The sequence below is a fragment of the Pistacia vera genome, unplaced genomic scaffold, assembly GCF_008641045.1.
Source record: "Pistacia vera cultivar Batoury unplaced genomic scaffold, PisVer_v2 Contig639, whole genome shotgun sequence".
NCBI classification, from domain to species: Eukaryota; Viridiplantae; Streptophyta; class Magnoliopsida; order Sapindales; family Anacardiaceae; genus Pistacia; species Pistacia vera.
The window spans coordinates 77,123-99,309 of record NW_022196489.1 but is presented as its reverse complement, the minus strand read 5'-3'; the positions used below and the strand labels follow the sequence as shown (position 1 = coordinate 99,309).

General features: G+C 33.1%; 1 protein-coding gene across 1 annotated transcript in view; it reads left to right on the top strand.

Moving 5' to 3' along the window:
- Nucleotides 1-501: 501 nt before the first annotated feature.
- The window catches only part of LOC116111456 (ABC transporter A family member 1), a 28,873-nt gene continuing 7,187 nt past the window's right edge, over nucleotides 502-22,187 (top strand). The window contains exons 1-28 of the mRNA XM_031397627.1: nucleotides 502-762; nucleotides 981-1,060; nucleotides 1,412-1,580; nucleotides 2,363-2,445; nucleotides 3,008-3,224; nucleotides 5,347-5,576; nucleotides 5,719-5,779; nucleotides 5,875-5,961; nucleotides 6,680-6,912; nucleotides 7,044-7,158; nucleotides 7,245-7,334; nucleotides 8,639-8,859; nucleotides 8,939-9,051; nucleotides 10,707-10,813; nucleotides 11,920-11,982; nucleotides 12,374-12,460; nucleotides 13,925-14,023; nucleotides 14,106-14,290; nucleotides 14,370-14,424; nucleotides 14,530-14,601; nucleotides 15,476-16,183; nucleotides 16,354-16,532; nucleotides 18,023-18,233; nucleotides 19,189-19,272; nucleotides 20,793-20,834; nucleotides 20,918-21,014; nucleotides 21,755-21,882; nucleotides 21,974-22,078. Of these exons, the coding sequence (XP_031253487.1) occupies nucleotides 676-762; nucleotides 981-1,060; nucleotides 1,412-1,580; nucleotides 2,363-2,445; nucleotides 3,008-3,224; nucleotides 5,347-5,576; nucleotides 5,719-5,779; nucleotides 5,875-5,961; nucleotides 6,680-6,912; nucleotides 7,044-7,158; nucleotides 7,245-7,334; nucleotides 8,639-8,859; nucleotides 8,939-9,051; nucleotides 10,707-10,813; nucleotides 11,920-11,982; nucleotides 12,374-12,460; nucleotides 13,925-14,023; nucleotides 14,106-14,290; nucleotides 14,370-14,424; nucleotides 14,530-14,601; nucleotides 15,476-16,183; nucleotides 16,354-16,532; nucleotides 18,023-18,233; nucleotides 19,189-19,272; nucleotides 20,793-20,834; nucleotides 20,918-21,014; nucleotides 21,755-21,882; nucleotides 21,974-22,078 (4,008 nt within the window). The 5' untranslated portion in view covers nucleotides 502-675. The remainder of the gene's footprint in view (nucleotides 763-980; nucleotides 1,061-1,411; nucleotides 1,581-2,362; nucleotides 2,446-3,007; nucleotides 3,225-5,346; nucleotides 5,577-5,718; nucleotides 5,780-5,874; nucleotides 5,962-6,679; nucleotides 6,913-7,043; nucleotides 7,159-7,244; nucleotides 7,335-8,638; nucleotides 8,860-8,938; nucleotides 9,052-10,706; nucleotides 10,814-11,919; nucleotides 11,983-12,373; nucleotides 12,461-13,924; nucleotides 14,024-14,105; nucleotides 14,291-14,369; nucleotides 14,425-14,529; nucleotides 14,602-15,475; nucleotides 16,184-16,353; nucleotides 16,533-18,022; nucleotides 18,234-19,188; nucleotides 19,273-20,792; nucleotides 20,835-20,917; nucleotides 21,015-21,754; nucleotides 21,883-21,973; nucleotides 22,079-22,187) is intronic.

The following is a 22,187-nucleotide window of genomic DNA, read 5'->3' as shown; positions in this document are numbered from 1 at the left end:
TGGCTCTCGTTTTCAAATTTCAAGATTTTTTCCTTATGTATGAATTTATCCGTGCTCTCAAGGCATGCACCAGATGGATCATCCTCCTACGATATACCTCGTGCGATCCGGTTTGTATGATAACTAAGATACAATCTTTAAAAGAAAACATTATAAGCCTCATCCACTTCTTCTGCATCAGAAGTTTTCAACCACCATCTTTTCTTTTTGTGATCTACTTCCTATGACGAATAATTAATAATGTCATTTATTATATATTAATTAATACGGATGATTGCATTTTTTTTTTCACTAATTTAACTCCCTAGACTCTAAAATCTCGTGCTGAATCTTCTCGCGAGTACGTCACTTTTAACGAAAAACTGAAATTTGGTCCAGGCCCCACCAACACTCATCCCATCCGCATGAGATTTTTCATTTTTCATTTTTTCAATTTTCGAAAATAAACATACTAATATTCACTCACTTGTCAAATTAAAAAAACATTTTATTAACGGTTACTTTTTCCAAATGTTGTGACCCTTTAACGGAAGCTCCGTCGCATTGCCACGCCACGTCCACCTCCTCTTCCACCTTTCTTCTTCTTTTTCTCAGTGTCTCTCTCTCTAAAACCACAACCGGAAAGCCAAGCTCTCTTCCTCTCTCTAAAACCAGGGTTTCAACTTCAACTTCAGCATGGGAACTGCGAAGCGGCAGTTGAATGCCATGCTTCGCAAGAATTGGCTTCTCAAAGTTCGTCATCCTTTTACCACTTCTGCTGAGGTCTGTCTCTCCAATCTTTATTACCGCACACTTTTTATTTTTTATTCTCTTAATTCAATTTTTTTTATTCGTTTTTGTTTCTTTAAGTGTTTGAATTTGCGTTTTGACTTCTGATCATTCATAATCAAGAACTTCTATGTTTGTTTTGCGAGTTTATGAAAGACTGAGGAAAGAGGATGAATGGTAAATAATATTTAATTTGAAATTTTTTTTTGCAGATTTTGCTACCAACCATTGTTATGTTGTTGTTGATCGCGGTAAGGACACGAGTTGATACGCAAATTCACCCAGCCCAACCGTAAGTAATCGGAGAGTTTAACCATGATTTTCTTTTTTACTTCTAATTTTTGTTTTCAATCTATTTGGTTTCTTAAAACTGAAGTTAAGCTGGGAAATGATTTTTTTTTTTTTTTTTTCAAATATATATATTTTTTTCTTAGATTGTTATGATTTTTGTATCATGCATGAGCAATATTTGAGTGATGTATTTTATTCATTTTGAGATTTAAATGCTTGAAAATAATAACTGTAATTGTCTGAAATTGGAGATCGGCGTCTTTAATTCATTGTTAGTAATGAAATTGATAAATATCTAGGTTTCGTGATTTGTGAGAAAATGATGGCATTAGGTTTTGTTGAAATGGTCTAGGTACATACGGAAAGATTTGTTTGTTGAGATAGGTAAAGGCATATCCCCCAATTTCCAACAAGTTTTGGAGTTATTGTTGGCCAAGGGAGAGTATTTGGCTTTTGCACCTGATACAGAGGAAACAAGGACTATGATCAACTTAATGTCGATAAAATTTCCCAAATTGAAGGTACTTGGTAATCATTATATTTATTTTCTCTATTTTTTTCTGATTTTATGTTTGAAAATTTTATATGTTTGGTGTGTCAGTTCTTGAGTGAAAAACCAATTATCATTTGCCTATTTTGGCCTTTGTTTACGTGTGAGTGCCTGATTGTTAAACTTGTGCCTTTCCGTTTATGTGACCCATGTTTGGTTCTGAATCAGTTTTCAACTTTTTATTTATTATTGTGGATTACTTTTGAGGGATTGAACTCTTTGGTACTCTTGAGCTAAAGGAATTTGTGTAAGTTGAATGAAATGGAATGTTTGAAGTCATTAAGTTTTTGCTTTTTATGGAAGTACTGAAGCCTCTGTGTACTATTTTCGGGCTATGTACCAGACTGTCTAACTCATTATTGTGCTTAAATTTATTTGCATTTCCCATGTCTATTTCTCACTTATAGCAGCACTTAGATGCAAACTGGGAACTATTTCGGCATGTATAATGGTAGATTGAACATCTTGTTGTGTTATTTTTCATGTTCCTTTTTGGTTTTGGTTCTTTCGCTTTGGGTGAAATATCATGGTATTCTCTGCAAACTCTTTTTCCAAATGACACAAAGCTTTGGTGTCCTTGTTCGCCATCCCTTGTTTAATACTGTGCTTATTATACTTGAAGAATTCTACGCTTGGTTCTCTGTTATCTTATAACTTTTTAAATGTGAGCAATCACTCAGTCACATATGTTTTTTCTGGTATGAAAATGAATTTCCTGATTTAAGCTAAATAGTTTTGTTGTTACTTTTACAGCTAGTTAGTAGAATTTACAAAGATGAACTCCAGCTGGAAAACTACATACGTTCAGATCTCTATGGTGCTTGCGGCGAAGTCAAGTGAGTTATATGCATTTGAAAGAAATAATTGAACTTATTCATCCTACTGGCTTCTTGGTGGAGGTTTAGTTCTCCAAATTAACTTATCAGGAGTGTTAAGAGTTTAATTGTTACTTAAACTGTAAATTATATTGTAGTTCAAATTGAAATTCTTTGCGGTTTTGACTGCATAGCTCCACAAGATTTCAATCTAGCTGAACTTGGGCAAATTTGGTTTTGGTCTTAATACATGTGATTAAACTTTCAGTACATGATTTTACTTATATATGGCTTAAATGACATATTAATGCTCCATTTATTATATGTCCACTTTTATTGTCATTTCTTTTCCTGATATTCATTCGTGTGCCTGCACTTGATGCATTCTTTGATCAAATGTATTTTTCTTTTGAGTTAAAAAACAATAGAGAATTTCAAAACGGTGATTTTATGAGTGTTATTACAGTCTGCTCTCATTAAAAATTTGCATTATAGCCTGTTCAAGTTCATCATTAGTTATATTACTGTTGCTAGGCTATGAAACTGATAAACTTACTGGAATTGCTTTTTCATCCTTGCTTAGGAGTTGTTTGAATCCCAAAATTAAGGGGGCGGTGGTTTTTCATGATCAAGGTCCTCAGTCATTTGATTATAGCATACGCCTCAACCACACATGGGCTTTCTCTGGATTTCCTGATGTTAAATCCATCATGGACACTAATGGCCCTTATCTCAATGACTTGGAATTGGGTGTTGATCCTGTACCGACAATGCAATACAGCTTCAGTGGATTTTTGACTGTATGCCAGCATAATTCTTTCTTCACACTATTCATCTTTTCATTTTTTCTTCCTTCCAGTCCTTTAGTTAGTAAAATTAGATCTTCTCTAGCATGTGTTTATAAATTAAAAGCTACTAATTTATATCACTATTAGGTTTTTTACAGTCTTTAAATTGTGTTTATAACTATTATTATGTTTTTTTCCATGTTTCTGGCCTTTTGATATAAGTATAACCAGTTTTGCTGAGGTAGAAGCATGATTCTCACTTATTCTTATCTTTCACAATTTAGTTTGGTGGTTCATTGATATTGGTCTTGCATAATATCTTTATGAAAATCCAAATGATTAGTAATACCTCTTGGTTTGCATGCTCTGCTCTTTTCTTTCAAAGTCATGGGAGAGGGGAAAAGAATTCTTGAGTAATCCAATAGAACTGCTTTCTTTTTACTAAAGTTACTTTGTCTTTTGTAAACCATTAGTTACTCTACATTCTGTAAACCATTAGTTTCTTTTACATTTTGTATACCAGTGGTTTCTTTTCAACTCTATCATCACCAAATAAGTTTTAGTTTGCCTAGATAAGTATTTTAGTTGCAAGCATCTGATAACTGTTATCCTTTTATACATATGTTAGGATTTATATATATGTAGATATAAGTTGGTGAATGAAGCATGTAGCTTATGCTATTATTACCGAGGAAATGGTTAATGACAACTTCATGTGGATTCGAACTAAATTTGATACTGAATTGCAATCAATGACCAGAACAAGCACCTAATAAAATATTATTTTAATATGTTATGAAAGCACCCAAAGGGTTGGGGCTGAGTGTTAAAAGTAACTTTAGTTAAGAACTCTGATGAATATGTAGGGAAGGTCAAAGGATTTCTTGGGTAACAAAGGAATTTATGAATGTTGACAGCTCTATTAAAACTTCTAAATGCCAAAATTTTTCATGTAACAAATTTCTCAAATGCACAAATGGTCAATGCAAAAAAGTGTTCTACAATCAAAATTTGAATAGTTCTGCACAAAATTGGCTCGAAGGTCGGATTATAGGAATCTAACAGAAGATTCAGTTCCTACTACTAATTTTAGTCACATTTTTTAAGGACATTCTTTGGTTATGTGAAGTTTGTGAGCCTAGCATTCTGGTTAGAGGGTATGAATCTTTTAAACCTAGGGAGTCTTTTTCTTATGGAGGCGTGACAGTAGCCATTTGACTGGAAAGAATTTGACGTCTATTGGGTGTTTTGTTTCAGTGCAAGCAAGTCGGAGCCAGTGGATAGTTTATCTTATGCATTTTGTGGCATATAATATTTTTGATTGTGGGGATTATTAGGTAATGCCTTAGTGGTCATGAGTGTCTGTTTTTGGTTATGGGTTAACACTTGACATATTAAAGAAGTTCATTAAGGATTTTATGCATCTTAAAAACTAGTGTGGAGGTGTTCTACTTAACGTTCAAGTGATACCTGTTTCTGTATGAACTCTATGATTTATTTTTTTACCTGGCCTTTTTTTTTTTTTCCTGAAATGATGAAAGTCAATGGATTTGTTGTCCATTATTATCTGCACTGGTTCACAATGCTCTGAGCAGGTAAGGGGTTGATGTTTGTGAATCTTCATTACTTGGTCACATGATATAGCTTAGTTTATAACTTGGTATTGAATATTGGTGCCTCTCCTAAATTTTTCTGAAGTCGTCTTAGTTTTAATGGGCCCTCTCTTCATCATGTAAGTTAGTGAGCTAAATTAAAAACAAAAAAACTGGTCTTTTGAGAATTTTCACACACACACATATATATATATATATTTAGTCTCTCTCTCCCGCCCATCTCACATCTACACGGGTTTAGTTAGACATAGATGCACACATACAGAGTTGTATAGCTCTCTGTCCTTTAAGGACTTTCTGTTATTGTGGACATCTAATTCACAAACTGTAGTTCTTTTTCTTCATTAATTCAACTCTTTACGTGTTTCCTGGAAGAAAAAATAGATCTATTTCATGCGAATTTTTTGATTTTGCTTCACAGGTGGATTTTTCTTTCTTCTAAAATTTGAAATATTGCCTGTATAGTAAATTTTGTGAAAATTTGTCATTGTGGTTATTGATTTATTCATTTTTTTCCGCAGCTTCAGCAGGTGTTAGATTCATTCATAATTTTTGCTGCCCAGCAATCTGAATCTAACATTCGTGCTAATGGCATGGACCCTGCATCATCATACTCATTAGACACAACTGTGTCTCTCAAGTTGCCTTGGACCCAATTCAACCCTTCAAAGATACGAGTAGTTCCATTTCCAACTCGGAGTTACACTGATGATGAGTTCGAGTCCATTATTAAGAATGTCATGGGAGTATTGTATGTTTTTATTTAGATTCCTTTTTATTTTGCCATCCCTTGACCCTTCTCATTCTATAATTGATCAGAAAGTAACTTTCTTAACTTTTAAATTTTTTATTTTTTTTTTATTTTTTTTGTCAACCTGGATCTGTATGAGCAGGTATCTGTTAGGATTTCTGTATCCAATTTCTCGCCTGATCAGCTATTCAGTGTTTGAGAAGGTTTGGTGACATAATGTTTCTGCTTACTTTTCTTTTGACAATTGACTCTCCAATTTCTTGACATAAAATTTATTTTTTGTTTTTGTATGTTTCAGGAACAGAAGATTAGAGAAGGTCTCTACATGATGGGCTTGAAAGATGGTGTATTCCATCTCTCTTGGTTTATTACATATGCTTTGCAGGCAGGTTTTTCATTTTGTGTTTTGATTGAATTATAATTGTTGCATGCGCCCTTACTTTCTTGAAGATTTTGGGAAGTGAATGCTTATTTCTATTTCAAACTTTCTGGCAACTCAAGCTCCTAAATTGAAATCCATGTATACTATTCTTATTGCTCTGCTGCAATCATATTTGGAAATCATCACCTTCAATCTAGAGCAAGTGTCTACATCTCTGCCCAATCTGGGACACAAAAAGAGATGTTGAGACGAAGTTCTACTTTAGTTTAAAGCTCCTCTGATCCCATAGCGTGCGTGTGTGTAATGTATTTATTTCTGTATTTTTATTAGTTTTAAGCCAAGGGACAAATATCTACTTTTTTTAACTTTAGTAATTGGCATCTTTGAGTTGCTTATTTAGATCAAGTCAATCATCTGTCTAGATCAAATTAGTCAGACAATTTAATTGATATGTAATTTTTAAGTTTTAGATCTGTTACAATTGTTATTGGGACTCTTTTTACTGATCTGTTACAACTGTTGTTAGGACTCTTCTTAGTAGCCCAAGTTTTTAGAATTAATGGTGTTCCAATAAATTCTATTCAATCAAAAGTTTGAATATATTTTGTCTTAAAGGTTGCTCCAGTCCTCTGTGTGTATGTGCTATTATTGTTATTATTATTATTATTATTATTAAATAATCGTGAGGTTCTTATTTACTTCAAGTTAATTTCTTTTGCAGTTTGCAGTTTCATCTGGGATCATAACAGCTTGTACTATGGGCAGCCTTTTCAAGTACAGTGATAAGACAGTGGTGTTTGCATATTTCTTTTGCTTTGGACTCAGCGCAATTACACTGTCATTTTTAATCTCTACATTTTTCACACGATCAAAGACAGCCGTGGCAGTTGGAACCCTCTCTTTTCTTGGGGCCTTCTTTCCTTATTACACTGTCAATGATGAGGCTGTACCCATGTGAGTACTCATGCTATGAACTATCGTACATGGTGTCTCAACTGAATAGAGTTTTATGGTTAATTCCTTTGTTTAAAACAATCGTATTATACAATGTAGATCTAATTCAATTTACATTTTTCTACTTATAGGGTATTGAAGATCATTGCATCTTTTCTGTCACCTACGGCCTTTGCTCTAGGATCAGTTAACTTTGCAGATTATGAGCGTGCTCATGTTGGACTTCGTTGGAGCAACATATGGCGGGTATATTTCGTGTATGGAGATTTTCCTACCTGCAATCATTTGGAACCCTTTATTTTTCTGAACTTTCTAAATTTTGATTCCTGTAGTCATCATCCGGAGTGAATTTTTTGGTCTGTCTCCTGATGATGTTGCTTGACACTTTGCTATACGTCATGATTGGTCTTTATCTGGACAAGGTATATCTTCACTACTCTTTCTTATCTTTCAAAGTCGTAGGATTTTTTCTGATTGGTATCTATTCTACTATTTAAGAAAGTGTCTGTTCCCTTAAAACTCAATGCAAAGAAAAAAAGAACAGTTTTTTTAGTAAGGATTTTTCGAGTATGTCTATCTAGAGATCAATAGAACTTAAAGTCAGTCGTTTAGCTTGGTGTACTTTGTTTAAATGGAATCATTTGTGGTTGCCTTATGTTGATCAATTTTAAGTAATTGAATATAACCAGAGCCACAACCACTATAAAAAACACTAGCACAACTGTTTTATCTTAATTAATACAAGGATAATTCAAAAACAAGATCACCTGGTCAATCTAGCTCTTCTGTGGGTGATTTGGCCATAAAGAATTATTGCACTATCGATGAGAAAAGAGAAGAAAACAGAGCAGTTTATAGTATAATGTTATCCAAGAGCTTTTTCAAGTCGTATCTGGTGAAGAGTTTAAGTTTCCAGGCAATATTAGGTTTGCCTCCCCAATGTACTCCTTTCCATCCTCTACTTTTCAACAAAAATGAAGAGAAAAAGAGAGATAATCTAAAGTACATACTTTAATCTGTCATATTTATAAGATTTTTCAGTTGTTAAACAACATTTTGTACAAAGGATCTTTTAAAAGAATGTCTACTTTTTATCAATTTTTGGAGATGCTGCTTATTTGGATAACAAGACATATAAGAATTGTTGAAGAAGCTCATTAATGATGGGGTCATAAAACAATTTTAGACTCTTCTTTTTTCATAGAGATTGCTTCAAGATTTTTTTTTTTTTTTTTTTGGCTTTTGGGAATCTTTATATTTGTGATTATTTGAATATGTGGAGGTGGATCTCTAATTCACTATCATTTATTACTAGCTTTATTGCAAATAATATATATTTTTTTTTCAATGTCCCATATATGTATATAATATTTTTATAAATTTATTAAAATGTTCACATATAAAGTGTGAAAAGAACAAAGTTTTTTTTGTTTTAGTACATCACAAAGTTCATTTTTTCATCTATTTGTGCATAAACCGCATTGAGGTAATATTGTTTGTTTGTACTTTTAACCTGAGCCCTTAGGGCATCCATTGAAACCCTTATATTTTACGAGTCAGGTTTGATAAACTGCCTGGTACTATAAGGATTGTTAATTCGTTGCAGGTGTCTTACATCTTTGGATAATATTCCTGGATTTTGTAAATTCTGTTATTATGTTTGACTTCCATTTTGTACAATATTGTATGGATGATGAAGCTTGTGCAAATATGTTCATTTGGTCAGGTCCTTCCGAGGGAAAATGGAGTGCGATATCAATGGAATTTCATATTCCAAAAGTGTTTCTGGAGAAAGAAAAGTATTATTAAGCATCATGTATCTAGTGCAGAAGTTAAAATTAATGATAAGCTTTCCAAGGAAGAGGTGAACTTTGTAAGAAAAGATATGTGTGAACCTGTTGTGGAAGCTATAAGCTTGGACATGAAGCAACAAGAGCTTGACAGAAGGTATATGTTGTGTAACTAGATGTAACTGCTCATACCAGAAGCTCTGGTTTTTCACTCACATTTTATGTTTGCCATGCAGATGCATTCAAATTAGGAACTTGCATAAGGTTTATGCTAGTAAAAAGGGGAATGGTTGCGCTGTTAACTCACTAAAGCTCACCTTATATGAAAACCAAATACTTGCACTTCTAGGTGAGTGTTTGCCATCCTCACCCCTTTTTTCTTTTTTTCTTTATCACATATGTTTTACTTCTATGCTTTTGGTCTTTTATTTCATTTATTTCTTCCGGTTTGATTCTTGAATTTCATATAATTAATGTATGTCTACGGATTTGGTTTATTACTTTCTGTGTCGAAGTGTGTTTACTACTATCAGATGCTATAAAGGTGTTACATTTAGCTTCATAACCAGGCAGTGAAGTTGAAGAAGGGAATAAAATGAATCCAAGGCTTAGGAATTAGCAATTTGGTGAGAAGAAATTTTGCTCTTAGAAAATGGCCATGGAGATTTTCGTTGGAAACTGATTAATATGGGCATGATGCCATCAAAGCAAATATTGTCTTCAAGTTAATGGCTCGAATTTTAATGACATAATGGAGAGTTCTAGTTGAAGTCCCTGGAAGTTATGATTTTTCAAGGATTCCTTAATGTTTTCCTTCTTTGAAGTTTGGTGTTGAGAAGATTAGAATTTCTTTGAAGGATATATGGTTTTGTGGAGCTTCAGTTCATCTACCTGTTTCTTTGACTATAGGAATTATCGTCTTTGGACATTCTTTTTACAAACATTTTGTAGAGTGGTTGACAGAGATTGATATGGTTTTGCTCAAGTTGGGGGCACATAAATTCATGAAGAAACTATAGTTTGTGAAAAATAAGCTAAAATATTGGAGCATTGAAGTTTTGGGGGTGTGAAAAGGGGAAGAAAAGTAGACAGAAAGGGAGAGTCCTGGGTCTTGAGAAATTAGAAGGGGAAGATTTGGAGGTGTATTAATTCATGAAGCTGTTGTTTGTGAAAAGTAAGCCAAAATTTCGGTACCGCTAAGTTTTTGGGTGGTGTGAAATTTGGAAGAAAAAGGAGATAGAAGGTTGAGTCTAGGATATTGACAATTAGAAGGGGAAGGTTTGCTAGATGATGCCCTGAAGAGATTTTAGTTTTAAACCATATTTTAAGAGTTAATGGGAGGAAATTCTTTGGAGACAAAAGGCTAATGGTCCTGGGACTAGGCATGATGACAAATAACACCAGGTTGTTCAATAAATTGGTTAATGGCAGGAAAAAAAGGAATCTGATTAACAGAATCAAGTCTTATGATGGTTCCTTTGTAGAGGCTGACTGGGGCATTGAAACATTGATTATCAAGTACTTCAAGGACTTTATTCTGATGGGGGAGTTAAAAGGCCTGCTATTCAAGGCTAGAATGGGTTCCTATTTGCTTTCTAAGGCTGCTTGGCTGGAAAGACCTTATGAGGTAGGGAGGTGAAAAAGGCAATTTAGGAGTGTGGTTCAGATAAATCTCTTGGTGTGGCTTTACTTTGGCTGTTTCTCATCACTATTAGATACTATTGAAAGAGGATTCATGAAAGTGTGGAGAATTCTTTGGGATTGGTGAAAAAAGCAATTTAGGAGTGCAATCCAGAGAATCTATAATACAGATTAGAAAGTAGAAACTCATGCTTTAGGCTGCAGGTCAGGAGGATCCTCAATTTTTTTTTGGGTGGCAGTATGGGGACGTCAACCTGATTAGAAACATTAGATCCCTTTGGGCCTTAATCATTGAAAAACAATCATTTCTTTTTGGTGGATGTTTTTGCCCTGAGTTATTGATTTTATATTTTAATCTTGAAGGACACAATGGAGCCGGTAAAAGCACAACAATATCAATGCTTGTTGGGCTGCTTCCTCCTACATCTGGGGATGCTTTGGTGTTTGGAAAAAATATCGTAACAGATATGGTAAGTGATGTTTTTCAAAATGCCTTTCTTCACCAATTGTTTGAATTGTATATATGTGGTAAGTTGTGTTTGTTAAAGTCCCCTTTTTTTCCCCACTTGGAAATTTGATGGATAATGTTAGATGATTGGAAAAGTTTTGGAAAAGTTTAGGGCAGAGCTATTTAAGAAAAAAGGTTTATCTTGATTATTATCTTTTTATTTTTAAAAATAAGAAATTATAAACTCTGTATTAAAAAGTAGAATATGAGGAGAAACCTATGTAGACTGTGTCCACAAAGAATTAAAAAACCAATGAGAAACAATTCTTTATCAAAAAGCCAAGGAGAAACATTTCAATCTTGATTATATTTATTTTAAAGCTTAATATAGCTGTAATCATAACTGCTAAGTTATCAAAACCAAAAACTTCAACTATCAATACAGTAATTGAGACCTTTAGCTCTAGTACAATGTTAAGATATCATTGCACCCAAAATCTTAAACTTATAAGTAAAAATCTCAATATTAGTATTTAAGCTCCAACACACACTAACACTACCGTAACCATGATTACTAATTATTGTTCAATAGGGATATTTGAGGAGAAGATAATTTAGTCAATTTGGCTTTGATACTATGTTCTCACTTGATCTAAAAAGCTTAAATCATTGAGTGGACCGAGCATTAATAAATAAGTCTGACAATTATAAAAGGAAATCCCAAAATTAACATAGAGAAGGGAAACCTTATTTCTAATATATTCTATCTTAAATTTTTACAATCATGTGACGCTATTTATGTATGAATAATTATGTTAATTAATATCTTTTGAGTCAGGATAAATGGAACTAATTTTATCTAAAATGATGTGAATTAAGATGTTTTTGCTAGATATGGGTTGGGTTGGGATGGTCAACTATGGTATTTGGGAGTTTTTAATTTAGCATTTTTTTGCTACTTATTGTCCTAAGAATGTTGCAAAATTTTTATGTCAATAATTAATTGCTTTGAGAAGATCTACTTTTGTTGACCTAACTAGTTAATGATTTGTCATTTTTACTATATTCTCCTTCCTTTTGTGTGGAGTTGGAGTTCTAATAGATGATCAACATGGTTATGTTTTGTAGGATGAGATACGGAAAGAACTAGGGGTGTGTCCTCAACATGATATTCTATTCCCAGAGTTGACAGTAAGCAAGAAGAATCAAGTTTTTTTTTTATAATTCACGTTTAATTGGTTTTATTTATATTTATTATATTGTAACATATATAAATTAAAAGAGATTGTAAACGGGTGAATTGTGAAATGCCAAAGTTAATTCTTCATAAATCATTATGATACAAATGACGCCCCTATATATGGTAAGTGGGCCACCTAATTTGACCTATTGAAATTGGACACAACATTTGCCACACGTCTCATGGTGGCATAATGTTTAGAAGATGTGAAAATTTGGTGGAGATCCAGCTGTCCACAATACTCTCCCTTGAATATCCATCAATACAAATAATTGTATTTAGTTTTACTGAGGAAAAAACCCTGTAAGATAAAAACCTAACTTGTTTGGTTTCTCTATCCAGGTTAGGGAGCATTTGGAGATGTTTGCTATATTGAAGGGTGTGAAGGAAGATATTTTGGAGAATGTTGTAACTGATATGGTCGATGAAGTGAGTTAATGTCTTTTTAATTGAGAGTAGTCCATGTATTTGTTCACCAAGTTTTCTAAATTATAAGGTCATGTGATTAACTTTGGATTAAGATATAAAATGTTCGGTTGATCTCTTTTTGTTTAGTTTTTGAAACCCTTTCAGGGTTTCCAGGACAGCTTGTCTTTTCTACTGTTCATCTTGTCCTTTATTTAGTATCTTTATTTTATTTGGTACAATTTTTCTTTGTTTCCTAGAAAATTAAGAATAAAAAAAGATATCGAACTTTCAGCCATCACTTGCTATGGATGGGTTCCTTGCTTCAGCTATCTTCACTAGTTTTCTTTGTTTTTGTTTTTTTCCTTAGCGTAGGATTGTAAAACATTTTATATTTTAAGGATGTACCATGGTTGAAATAATATTAATATTAAATCAAATGAATTACTGTTGAATTGGTGAATTTTGCAACTTTCAGCAGCCTAATGATTTTTTCCTTACATGAAATGTCTTGTGCCTTGAATTTGCTCAAGAGATTTTTTTTTTTTTTTTCTTTTGGGTGGGTTAGGGGGTGGTTATGGATTGATATGTTAAAGGTTTGTTTTAACATATAGGGGATTGATTGTGTAGTATGGTTTTAGCATGCATTTAAAAGGAATTATTATGCAACATGATCTACGAGCATCCCCAGTGACTTCCTATATTATGTCTAGAAATATTATACATCCCAAGTAGTATCCCAAAATTCTCATCATAAGTGATTTATTTTATTGTTTAGCATTGATGTGGTGATACCGAAGTGTCATCATATGTGGCATTACCAAGTCAATTATCATGTAAGCATTACATGTCAATGTTACACAAGAAAACAGAACAATTAAGATGAGAATTTTGATACACTACGTGAGATGTTCTCTACTTCAAGTTAGATTATGTTCTTGTTATGTGCATACCAAGTTGTTTATTTTTGTGATATTAAAAAATCCAACTCATATGGGAGATTCCAAATTATTATCTTATAGACATCAAAGTATTCATTCTTTTATATGATAAAAAGAGAATGAAAGGGGTTGGGGGAACCTAATGGCTATGCTGAAGTCAGGGTTAATGCAGAATTAGAATATTATAGCTTATTTTCATCTAGATTTCTTTGAGTTTCTGTCTTTTCTTGTTCTCATTACAAATATCAATTGCTAATGTGTTGTCGTGGACTCATACACACTTGAGCTGGGGGATCAACTTCTTTTCCCCTTAGAGATGGGATTTGAATTATGGTTTTTGATTGAAAGGTGTGACAAGAAAGAGAGAAATAAAGAAAAAAAAAAAAAAAAAAATTCTAATACATGTCACTTTATCTACTTTTGAATTTCTAACCTGATATGCTTTCTACAAGTTGACATGGCACATTTATTGTATTTTTACTTCTTGATATGTGATCAAGTTAGAAGGTTGCATTATTTAACTGCTAGCTAAAATTATTTTGGTCAGGTGGGTTTGGCTGATAAAGTCAACACAGTTGTGAGGGCTCTTTCTGGTGGTATGAAGAGGAAATTATCTCTCGGAATTGCTTTGATAGGAGATAGCAAGGTGGCAGAAATTTCAGGGCAAATAGTTGTTATTGTCTATTTGTGGGAATTTATTGAATTGTTTCTTGTATTTTCTGTCACAGGTTGTAATTCTTGATGAACCCACTAGTGGAATGGATCCATATTCAATGCGCTTGACCTGGCAGTTAATTAAAAAAATAAAGAAAGGAAGGATTATATTATTAACAACTCACTCAATGGATGAAGCTGATGAACTAGGAGATAGGATAGCTATCATGGCCAATGGTTCTTTGAAATGCTGTGGAAGGTTAATTTTGTTCTCCCCCCTTCTGTTTTATTTTGATGACCATTCTTATGTAAATTCTGAAATGCCCAAATTTCAACAGTTCCCTTTTCTTGAAGCATCAATATGGTGTTGGATATACTCTTACCTTAGTGAAGGTTTGCTACTAATACGTTCATTCATCTGTACATTATCTTGAATTGTCTTTTCTTAATTGTTTAGGCATGATATGCTATTGAATGGCCTTATTTTATGCTGTTCAGTCTGTGCCCACTGCCTCTACAGCTGCTGATATTGTTTATCGTCATATTCCATCAGCAATGTGTGTGAGTGAGGTATTATCTTTTTTTTTTTCTTTTTCTTTTTCTTTTTTTCCCTATAAGTAACTCACTGATATATTCCACCCTTATACTGAATTTTGTTTTGCTTAAACAATTAAATTCCTGCTGATGTAGTATTTATTCCTTGTAATCTCCAAGTTTTTAGCATCTTTGATATAACTGCAACTTTTATTGAGCTTCTAAAACATTATACTAGAATGGGCTCACTGTCATTTGTAATGTTTTATAATAAGAATGTATTACGTGGAAATTTTTTGAAGGGGGTTAAGGTTTACAATGTATTACGCTATTAGCTTCATTTTTTATATTATTTATAGATAGCCTTAATGTGTGCTCTAAGGGTATATGATAGGGCTACAAGAAGATAAACTCTTTTACTATATGAATGCCATTTATTTACAAAAAGACATGAAAACACAATTTCCATGCACTGATATAATAGAATTTTTTATTTCAGTGGACTTAACTTAGGGCACATGTTATGGCCGGCCTTCTTTTTTATTTATTTTTGGAATTAGAACATCCCATGCCATTTATGTCAGAATGTTGGTGTTCTTCTTGATGAGTTTCAATAATTACGTTGCATTGAACTTCATGTCCTGTAAGCTATCCATTAATCATCAAATTACTTTTTATATCCAAAGAAGGCCAAGAAATGAAAAAAGCAAGAATATTTCTGGTTTGCCAGAATTGGTTTAATGTAAATGTACTTGATGAACGTTTTCAGATCAACGTTTGTTTTGGTAATAATGATTAACAATTTGCTGTACCTCTGTCATATATAATTTTTATTAGCCCTGTGAAACCTTGTTTCCCAGAATAATCCTCATCTATACCATATTCATGATATTATTGACTGCCTTTCCAGGTTGGAACTGAGATCACCTTCAAGCTTCCCCTGGCATCTTCATCGTCCTTTGAAAATATGTTTAGGGAAATAGAAAGTTGTATGAGAAGATCAAATTCTAATGTCAAAACACTTGGTGGTGAAGATAAAAAAATTTTTGGCATTGAAAGTTATGGTATATCTGTCACAACGCTGGAGGAAGTATTTTTAAGAGTTGCGGGTTGTAATTTTGATGAATCTGACTGTACAAACGAGGCAAATAATTTTGTTACACCAGATCTTGTGGCTTCTCATGCTTCTCACGAACAATCTTCCAAACAGATTTCCCTTGCTAAATTATCTGGGAATTATAAATGGCTAGTTGGATTCATTTTTACTGTAGTGCAGAGAGCTTGTGGTTTGATTTTTGCCACTATTGTCAGTTTCTTGAACTTCTTAAGTATGAAGTGCTGTTCGTGTTGTATCATTCCAAGGTCAATGTTTTGGCAACATTGTAGAGCATTATTTATAAAGAGGGCTGTATCTGCTCGTAGGGACCGAAAAACAGTTGTGTTCCAGCTTTTGATTCCTGTTATCTTCTTGTTTTTTGGTCTTCTTTTTCTGAAGCTTAAGCCACATCCTGATCAGCTGTCAGTGACCTTCACAACTTCAGAGTTTAATCCTCTGTTAAGTGGTGGTGGTGGTGGTGGTCCTATTCCTTTTGATCTATCCTGGCCTATTGCAAACGAGGTCTGTTGTAATTAGCGATTTTTTGAGGTGTTTTATTCTCGTCTTATTTTTATTTGTATTGTATTGTGTATAGTTTTCAAACTTCTTAAAGTTTCCTGGCTATTGGAGCTCATTTGGATGACATGCAAATAAAATTTTCTATCCCCTTAAAAAAGTTCTTCATGCCGCAGGTTTCAAAATACATTGAAGGGGGTTGGATTCAAAGTTTTAAAAACAGTACATATAAATTTCCCAATTCAGAAAAGGCACTAGCTGATGCAGTTGAGGCAGCAGGGCCAATTCTGGGACCAGTTTTACTCTCAATGAGTGAATTTCTTATGTCAAGCTTTAATCAATCCTACCAGTCAAGGTGCGTGACCTGAATTTTCAAATTACTTCTTTCTGTTTGAATTTCAAATATTTGTTTGCCTTTTCTTTTAATCTTCAATGATGTCTGTGGATAGCCAATTGGACAACAAAGTGAAACCATTTTCATAGCGTTCTCAAGGAGAATTTTGTTATTGACATCTGTATATAGTATAAAGAAACTGAATCATGTCAACAAGAAGGTTAAAGTATAATTAGAAGTGCTGCATATTTCACTTAGGTCTCAAATACAGTCCTTAAAGTTTCATTTTGTTTAGTTTGATCCTTGGAAGATTTTTAGTTGCATCACTCTTGTGAAACAGAGGATTAACATTCTAGGATTTTTTTCCTTCTCAAAAAAGAAGACATTTCATGGTTTTTTTAGCCAAGCGTCGCTGACAAATTTTCGAAGTTCTAAATAGCAGACTATTATTGATCCTATGACCTTAGTAGTTGAGACACGTGTGAGATATAATATCCTAAGTAGGTGTCTCTCAGGGAAGTTGAAGCCATGACCGATTTGTTGAAGCCAAAGGCCTTAACTGCTGAACCCAGCCCTTGGGGTTGAATTAAAATGCCAGGTTGCTGAGGAGGTGTTAATGTTTTTAAAAAAAGATGAAGTGGATATAAAGAAAGAGGTAGAGTGGAGAATAGGAAGGCCCAGAAGACATGGATAAGACAGTAGAATAGGAAAATATTGCATGGGAGGACATATTAGAGATAATTGCTATGCATAAAACAGAATGACACAGAAGGATACTACCTGATCATAGTAGATATAATTGCTATGCATAAAACAGAATGGTGCAGAAGGATACTACCTGATCAAGTAGTATTCTTGGTTTTTTATTCTCTCCATATTGTGTTTTCTTCTGTTATATTCTGCAATTATTATTTTTATATAATAGCNAGGTGTTAATGTTTTTAAAAAAAGATGAAGTGGATATAAAGAAAGAGGTAGAGTGGAGAATAGGAAGGCCCAGAAGACATGGATAAGACAGTAGAATAGGAAAATATTGCATGGGAGGACATATTAGAGATAATTGCTATGCATAAAACAGAATGACACAGAAGGATACTACCTGATCATAGTAGATATAATTGCTATGCATAAAACAGAATGGTGCAGAAGGATACTACCTGATCAAGTAGTATTCTTGGTTTTTTATTCTCTCCATATTGTGTTTTCTTCTGTTATATTCTGCAATTATTATTTTTATATAATAGCTGATGCACATAAGTAATTAAAAAAGATAATTCATTTAATTCATGTGCTCATTTTCTTGCCATGTTCATTTATTGTCACTTATTGTATCATATATAAAATTTACTCTTTGAGGTAGTTTTCTAGATTTGTTTTCTGAAGTCCCAAGTGTGGTTTTCTTTTAACATTTTGCTTGTGAGCATTCTGAATATAAAGAAAATCCTGTTGTTAGTATCTACAACATTTTGATTTAATTATCTTTTTGCACTGTGATGTTTATTCATATCCAGATATGGGGCAGTTGTGATGGATGATCAGAATGGCGATGGAAGTTTAGGATTCACTGTACTACATAACAGTTCTTGTCAGCATGCAGCTCCAACTTATATCAACGTTATGAATGCTGCAATCCTTAGGCTTGCTACTCGTAATAAAAATATGACAATTCGAACACGCAACCATCCTCTGCCCATGACAAAAAGCCAGCGGTTACAACATCATGTATGGCATCCCATTCATTTTCATGTATTTTCAAGTATATATTCTTGAAACTGCAGGGTTAAGTCTTTTGCTTTAAGATATATATGAGAATATTAATTCCATTGACACCCACTTGATATACACAGATTTACACTTGAGGAAATCAGGAAGGGTTTAAAAGTTGAATAATTCATTCAACACTTACAGATCACATTGCAACACTCCATATACTAGCAACAGTCTTATAAGAAATGCATTTGAAGTATTTTCACCTTGATGTTATTTGGTTTTTTATTTTTTTCACTGGTTGCTGAAAGGAACAGATTGCAAACACACCATATTTTATTTTCTCTTTTGAAGTTATTTGGTTATTTATTTCTATAACAAAGGGGATATGTTGTGTAGTTAGGAAATCCAATATCAGTCTTGATGCTTAAAATAGTCTGCAAGTTCATTTTAAAATTGTCTGATGTTAGTTATAGAAGAATGATCTGTTGACACTTTAAAGAACACAAATGCAACACTATTTTTATGATGGGGTGGAAAATGGATAGGATTTCTCTAGTTACATATCATATGGACGATTTTCATGTGTTTTTTTTTTGTTCTTAAATGTTTTTTGGGTTTCTTCTGTTTTTTTTTAAGATTACATGATTAAATTATGAATGAAATATCACAAACTATTAACATATCTTTGTAACAGAGGCTGCATAGTTTCTTGTGGCTATATTATTTCTTTTTCTTCACTTTGTGGCTTTTTTGTATGGCAACTTAGTGTTCCATGTGGTAAGGACTCCATCTACTTGTGTCAAAAAGAGGTCTTGAGAGACCTACATGAAATTTTTTCTTGTGTTAACATTTGGTATAAAGTGAGTGAATTTTATATTTTTACCATGTTGCTCCTATCTGCTTTAGAGAATCTAAGTTTTTACCAGTTTCTTGACATCATAATATCCTTCAATTTTCAAATTTGTAGGATCTGGATGCCTTCTCTGCGGCAATTATTGTTAGTATTGCCTTCTCATTTGTTCCTGCCTCCTTTGCTGTTTCCATTGTAAAGGTAAACTTTTAGGAACTTCTCTAATATTTGAATATTGCTTCATGATTAATATATTTTGTGTGTGTGTGTGTGTATATATATATATATATAAATAAAGAAATTAAAAAGGCTCAGCCATAGTCTGGACCCCCATCATTCATCAATAAATAGTTGCATTATAGCATGGAGTTCTCTGGTCTTCCTAGCATTGTGAATTCAGCAACTGGTATTGTTCCATTAGTTTCTTCCTTCTTGTTTTTGGTTTCTGTGTCTGCTGAAATAGTGAAATACACATAGCATACTCTTGAATTCNCTCCTATCTGCTTTAGAGAATCTAAGTTTTTACCAGTTTCTTGACATCATAATATCCTTCAATTTTCAAATTTGTAGGATCTGGATGCCTTCTCTGCGGCAATTATTGTTAGCATTGCCTTCTCATTTGTTCCTGCCTCCTTTGCTGTTTCCATTGTAAAGGTAAACTTTTAGGAACTTCTCTAATATTTGAATATTGCTTCATGATTAATATATTTTGTGTGTGTGTGTGTGTATATATATATATATATAAATAAAGAAATTAAAAAGGCTCAGCCATAGTCTGGACCCCCATCATTCATCAATAAATAGTTGCATTATAGCATGGAGTTCTCTGGTCTTCCTAGCATTGTGAATTCAGCAACTGGTATTGTTCCATTAGTTTATTCCTTCTTGTTTTTGGTCTTCTATGTCTGCTGAAATAGTGAAATACACATAGCATACTCTTGAATTCACCTATTAAAATGTTAATTATCATGTATGATGTTAAAATTTAATATTGGTTTCAAGAGATCACCTGTAGCCAATAAATGTTATATGTTCTCATTAGCATATTGTCAAGTGTTTATTTCGGCAACCCTGTGCATATCCATGTGCTGATCAGATCCATTCTCGTCAGAACTATATATAGACTTCATATGCCCTCTTCAGATATTAAGTGAATGCTATGATAAATTTACCAAGCTTTTTACTTTGTATGGATAAACAAAGACATGATAGAAAAAGTAGCATGCCCCTCCCCTCCTTAAACTTGTGTACGGGTATTATGAAGTAAGTTCTGTAACCGGGAAGGCTCCTCAAACCTAAACCTTGCTTTGTTATTGCTCATTTATCCCGTCTTATGAATTTTTTATGAAACAGGTTTAACCTCAAGACTGCTTTTTCTCAATTTGTTTAAATTTGTCTGATATCGCTGTTGATGGTTTCTTTACATATCAATGAAGTATATGCTAGTTTTGGCTCATATACGAACAAACTGCTAATTGTTGATTGTGTGTTATGTTGACTATTTTGAACCTGTATTAAAATAGCGTTGGTTATCTTGGCACTGATTGAGCCACATACCTAACTAGATACTTTTTAGTGAAGAATATTGCTCATTTCTACAGTATGCTGTTATATCTTTTATCGTGGTCAATTATATCCAAGGATGAAGGCTTATAGGATCTTTATATTATTGATTTTATTATTTTGTCATGGAACTTTTTCTACAATCTTATTTGATGCAGGAACGTGAAATAAAAGCTAAACATCAACAATTAATTAGTGGGGTATGGGCTTTCTTTAAAAAATTCAGCTTCTTTAAATTGTTAAATCAATACTCTTGTAATAATTATTGCAAAATGCTATTCAGGTTTCTGTATTCTCATATTGGACTTCTACATACATATGGGACTTCATCAGCTTTTTATTTCCTTCAAGTTTTGCCATAATTCTCTTCTACATATTTGGTATGTTGCGAGACTTTCCTTACTAATTGCATAATTGTTGTCAATTCAGGCTAAATTCTTTTTTCTTATATTTGTCAATATAAATATAATTTGATTTCCCACTATATCCTCAATTTGCAGTGTCAAAATGCTTTTTTTTTTTTATAATTATCCAATTAAAAAAAGGGCAAATGCTTTGGTTGTTTTTAGCTATCTGAAGTGATGTTTCAAGCATCAAAAGTTTATTGCTACGCTAAAATATCTTATATTTATTCCTTACTAAGTAATTGATTATCATTGTCAATAATGTTACATTTCTAAAAAGTTACATTGTCTTGTAAGCAGATGATTGAAATTTTAAATATATGCATGAATTTCAGGAACTCAATGTGCATGTTGATTTGGACATTTTGGTTATAATAACAGTTAAGGAAGACTTTGCTATTGTATAAATTAAATTATAATTAGTTGTGTTTGTGGTTATCAGAAAAAGTTGTATCTGTGGTTGTGGGTTGTGATTGTCTTTTTGAATGACCCAATGCAATTGTACGTGAGGGGGCATGTTTTTGCTTATCCTTTTAGATCAATCGGGTGCTTAACAAATTCATCATATCTTCTTTTCCTTTTGATAATTAATTTTTCTTTGAGGTGCACTGTTTGTCATACGGCATTATCCATTTCTTATTCTCTCTCTTTCTTTTTGTTTTTTGGTTTAAAATTCTTTTTATAATCTTGGTCACAAAGATTATTTGGGTTTGTAGGTCTTGATCAGTATATTGGAAGGGACTGCCTGTTGCAAACAGTCCTCATATTTTTGGAGTATGGATTGGCAATTGCATCATCAACATATTGCCTGACTTTCTTCTTCTCTGATCACACAATGGCTCAGGTGTCATACTATTACTTCCTTTTTTTCTATTACTGACTTCCAGGTCATCAAGATTACTCTCATATATAGTCAATTTCTATTGTACATGCAGAATGTAGTTCTCTTGGTCCACTTCTTCACTGGACTAATTCTCATGGTTATCTCGTTTATTATGGGGCTCATACCAACAACAGCAAATGCAAATTCTTTTCTCAAGGTTGGATTCCATTCTTTTTTAAATATTTGTAGAATTCAAGAACGGAGTTTTTCTAAGTTTTGAGTCATTTCGTATTCCCCCAACCTTCATAATTGAGGTGCAACTGCTT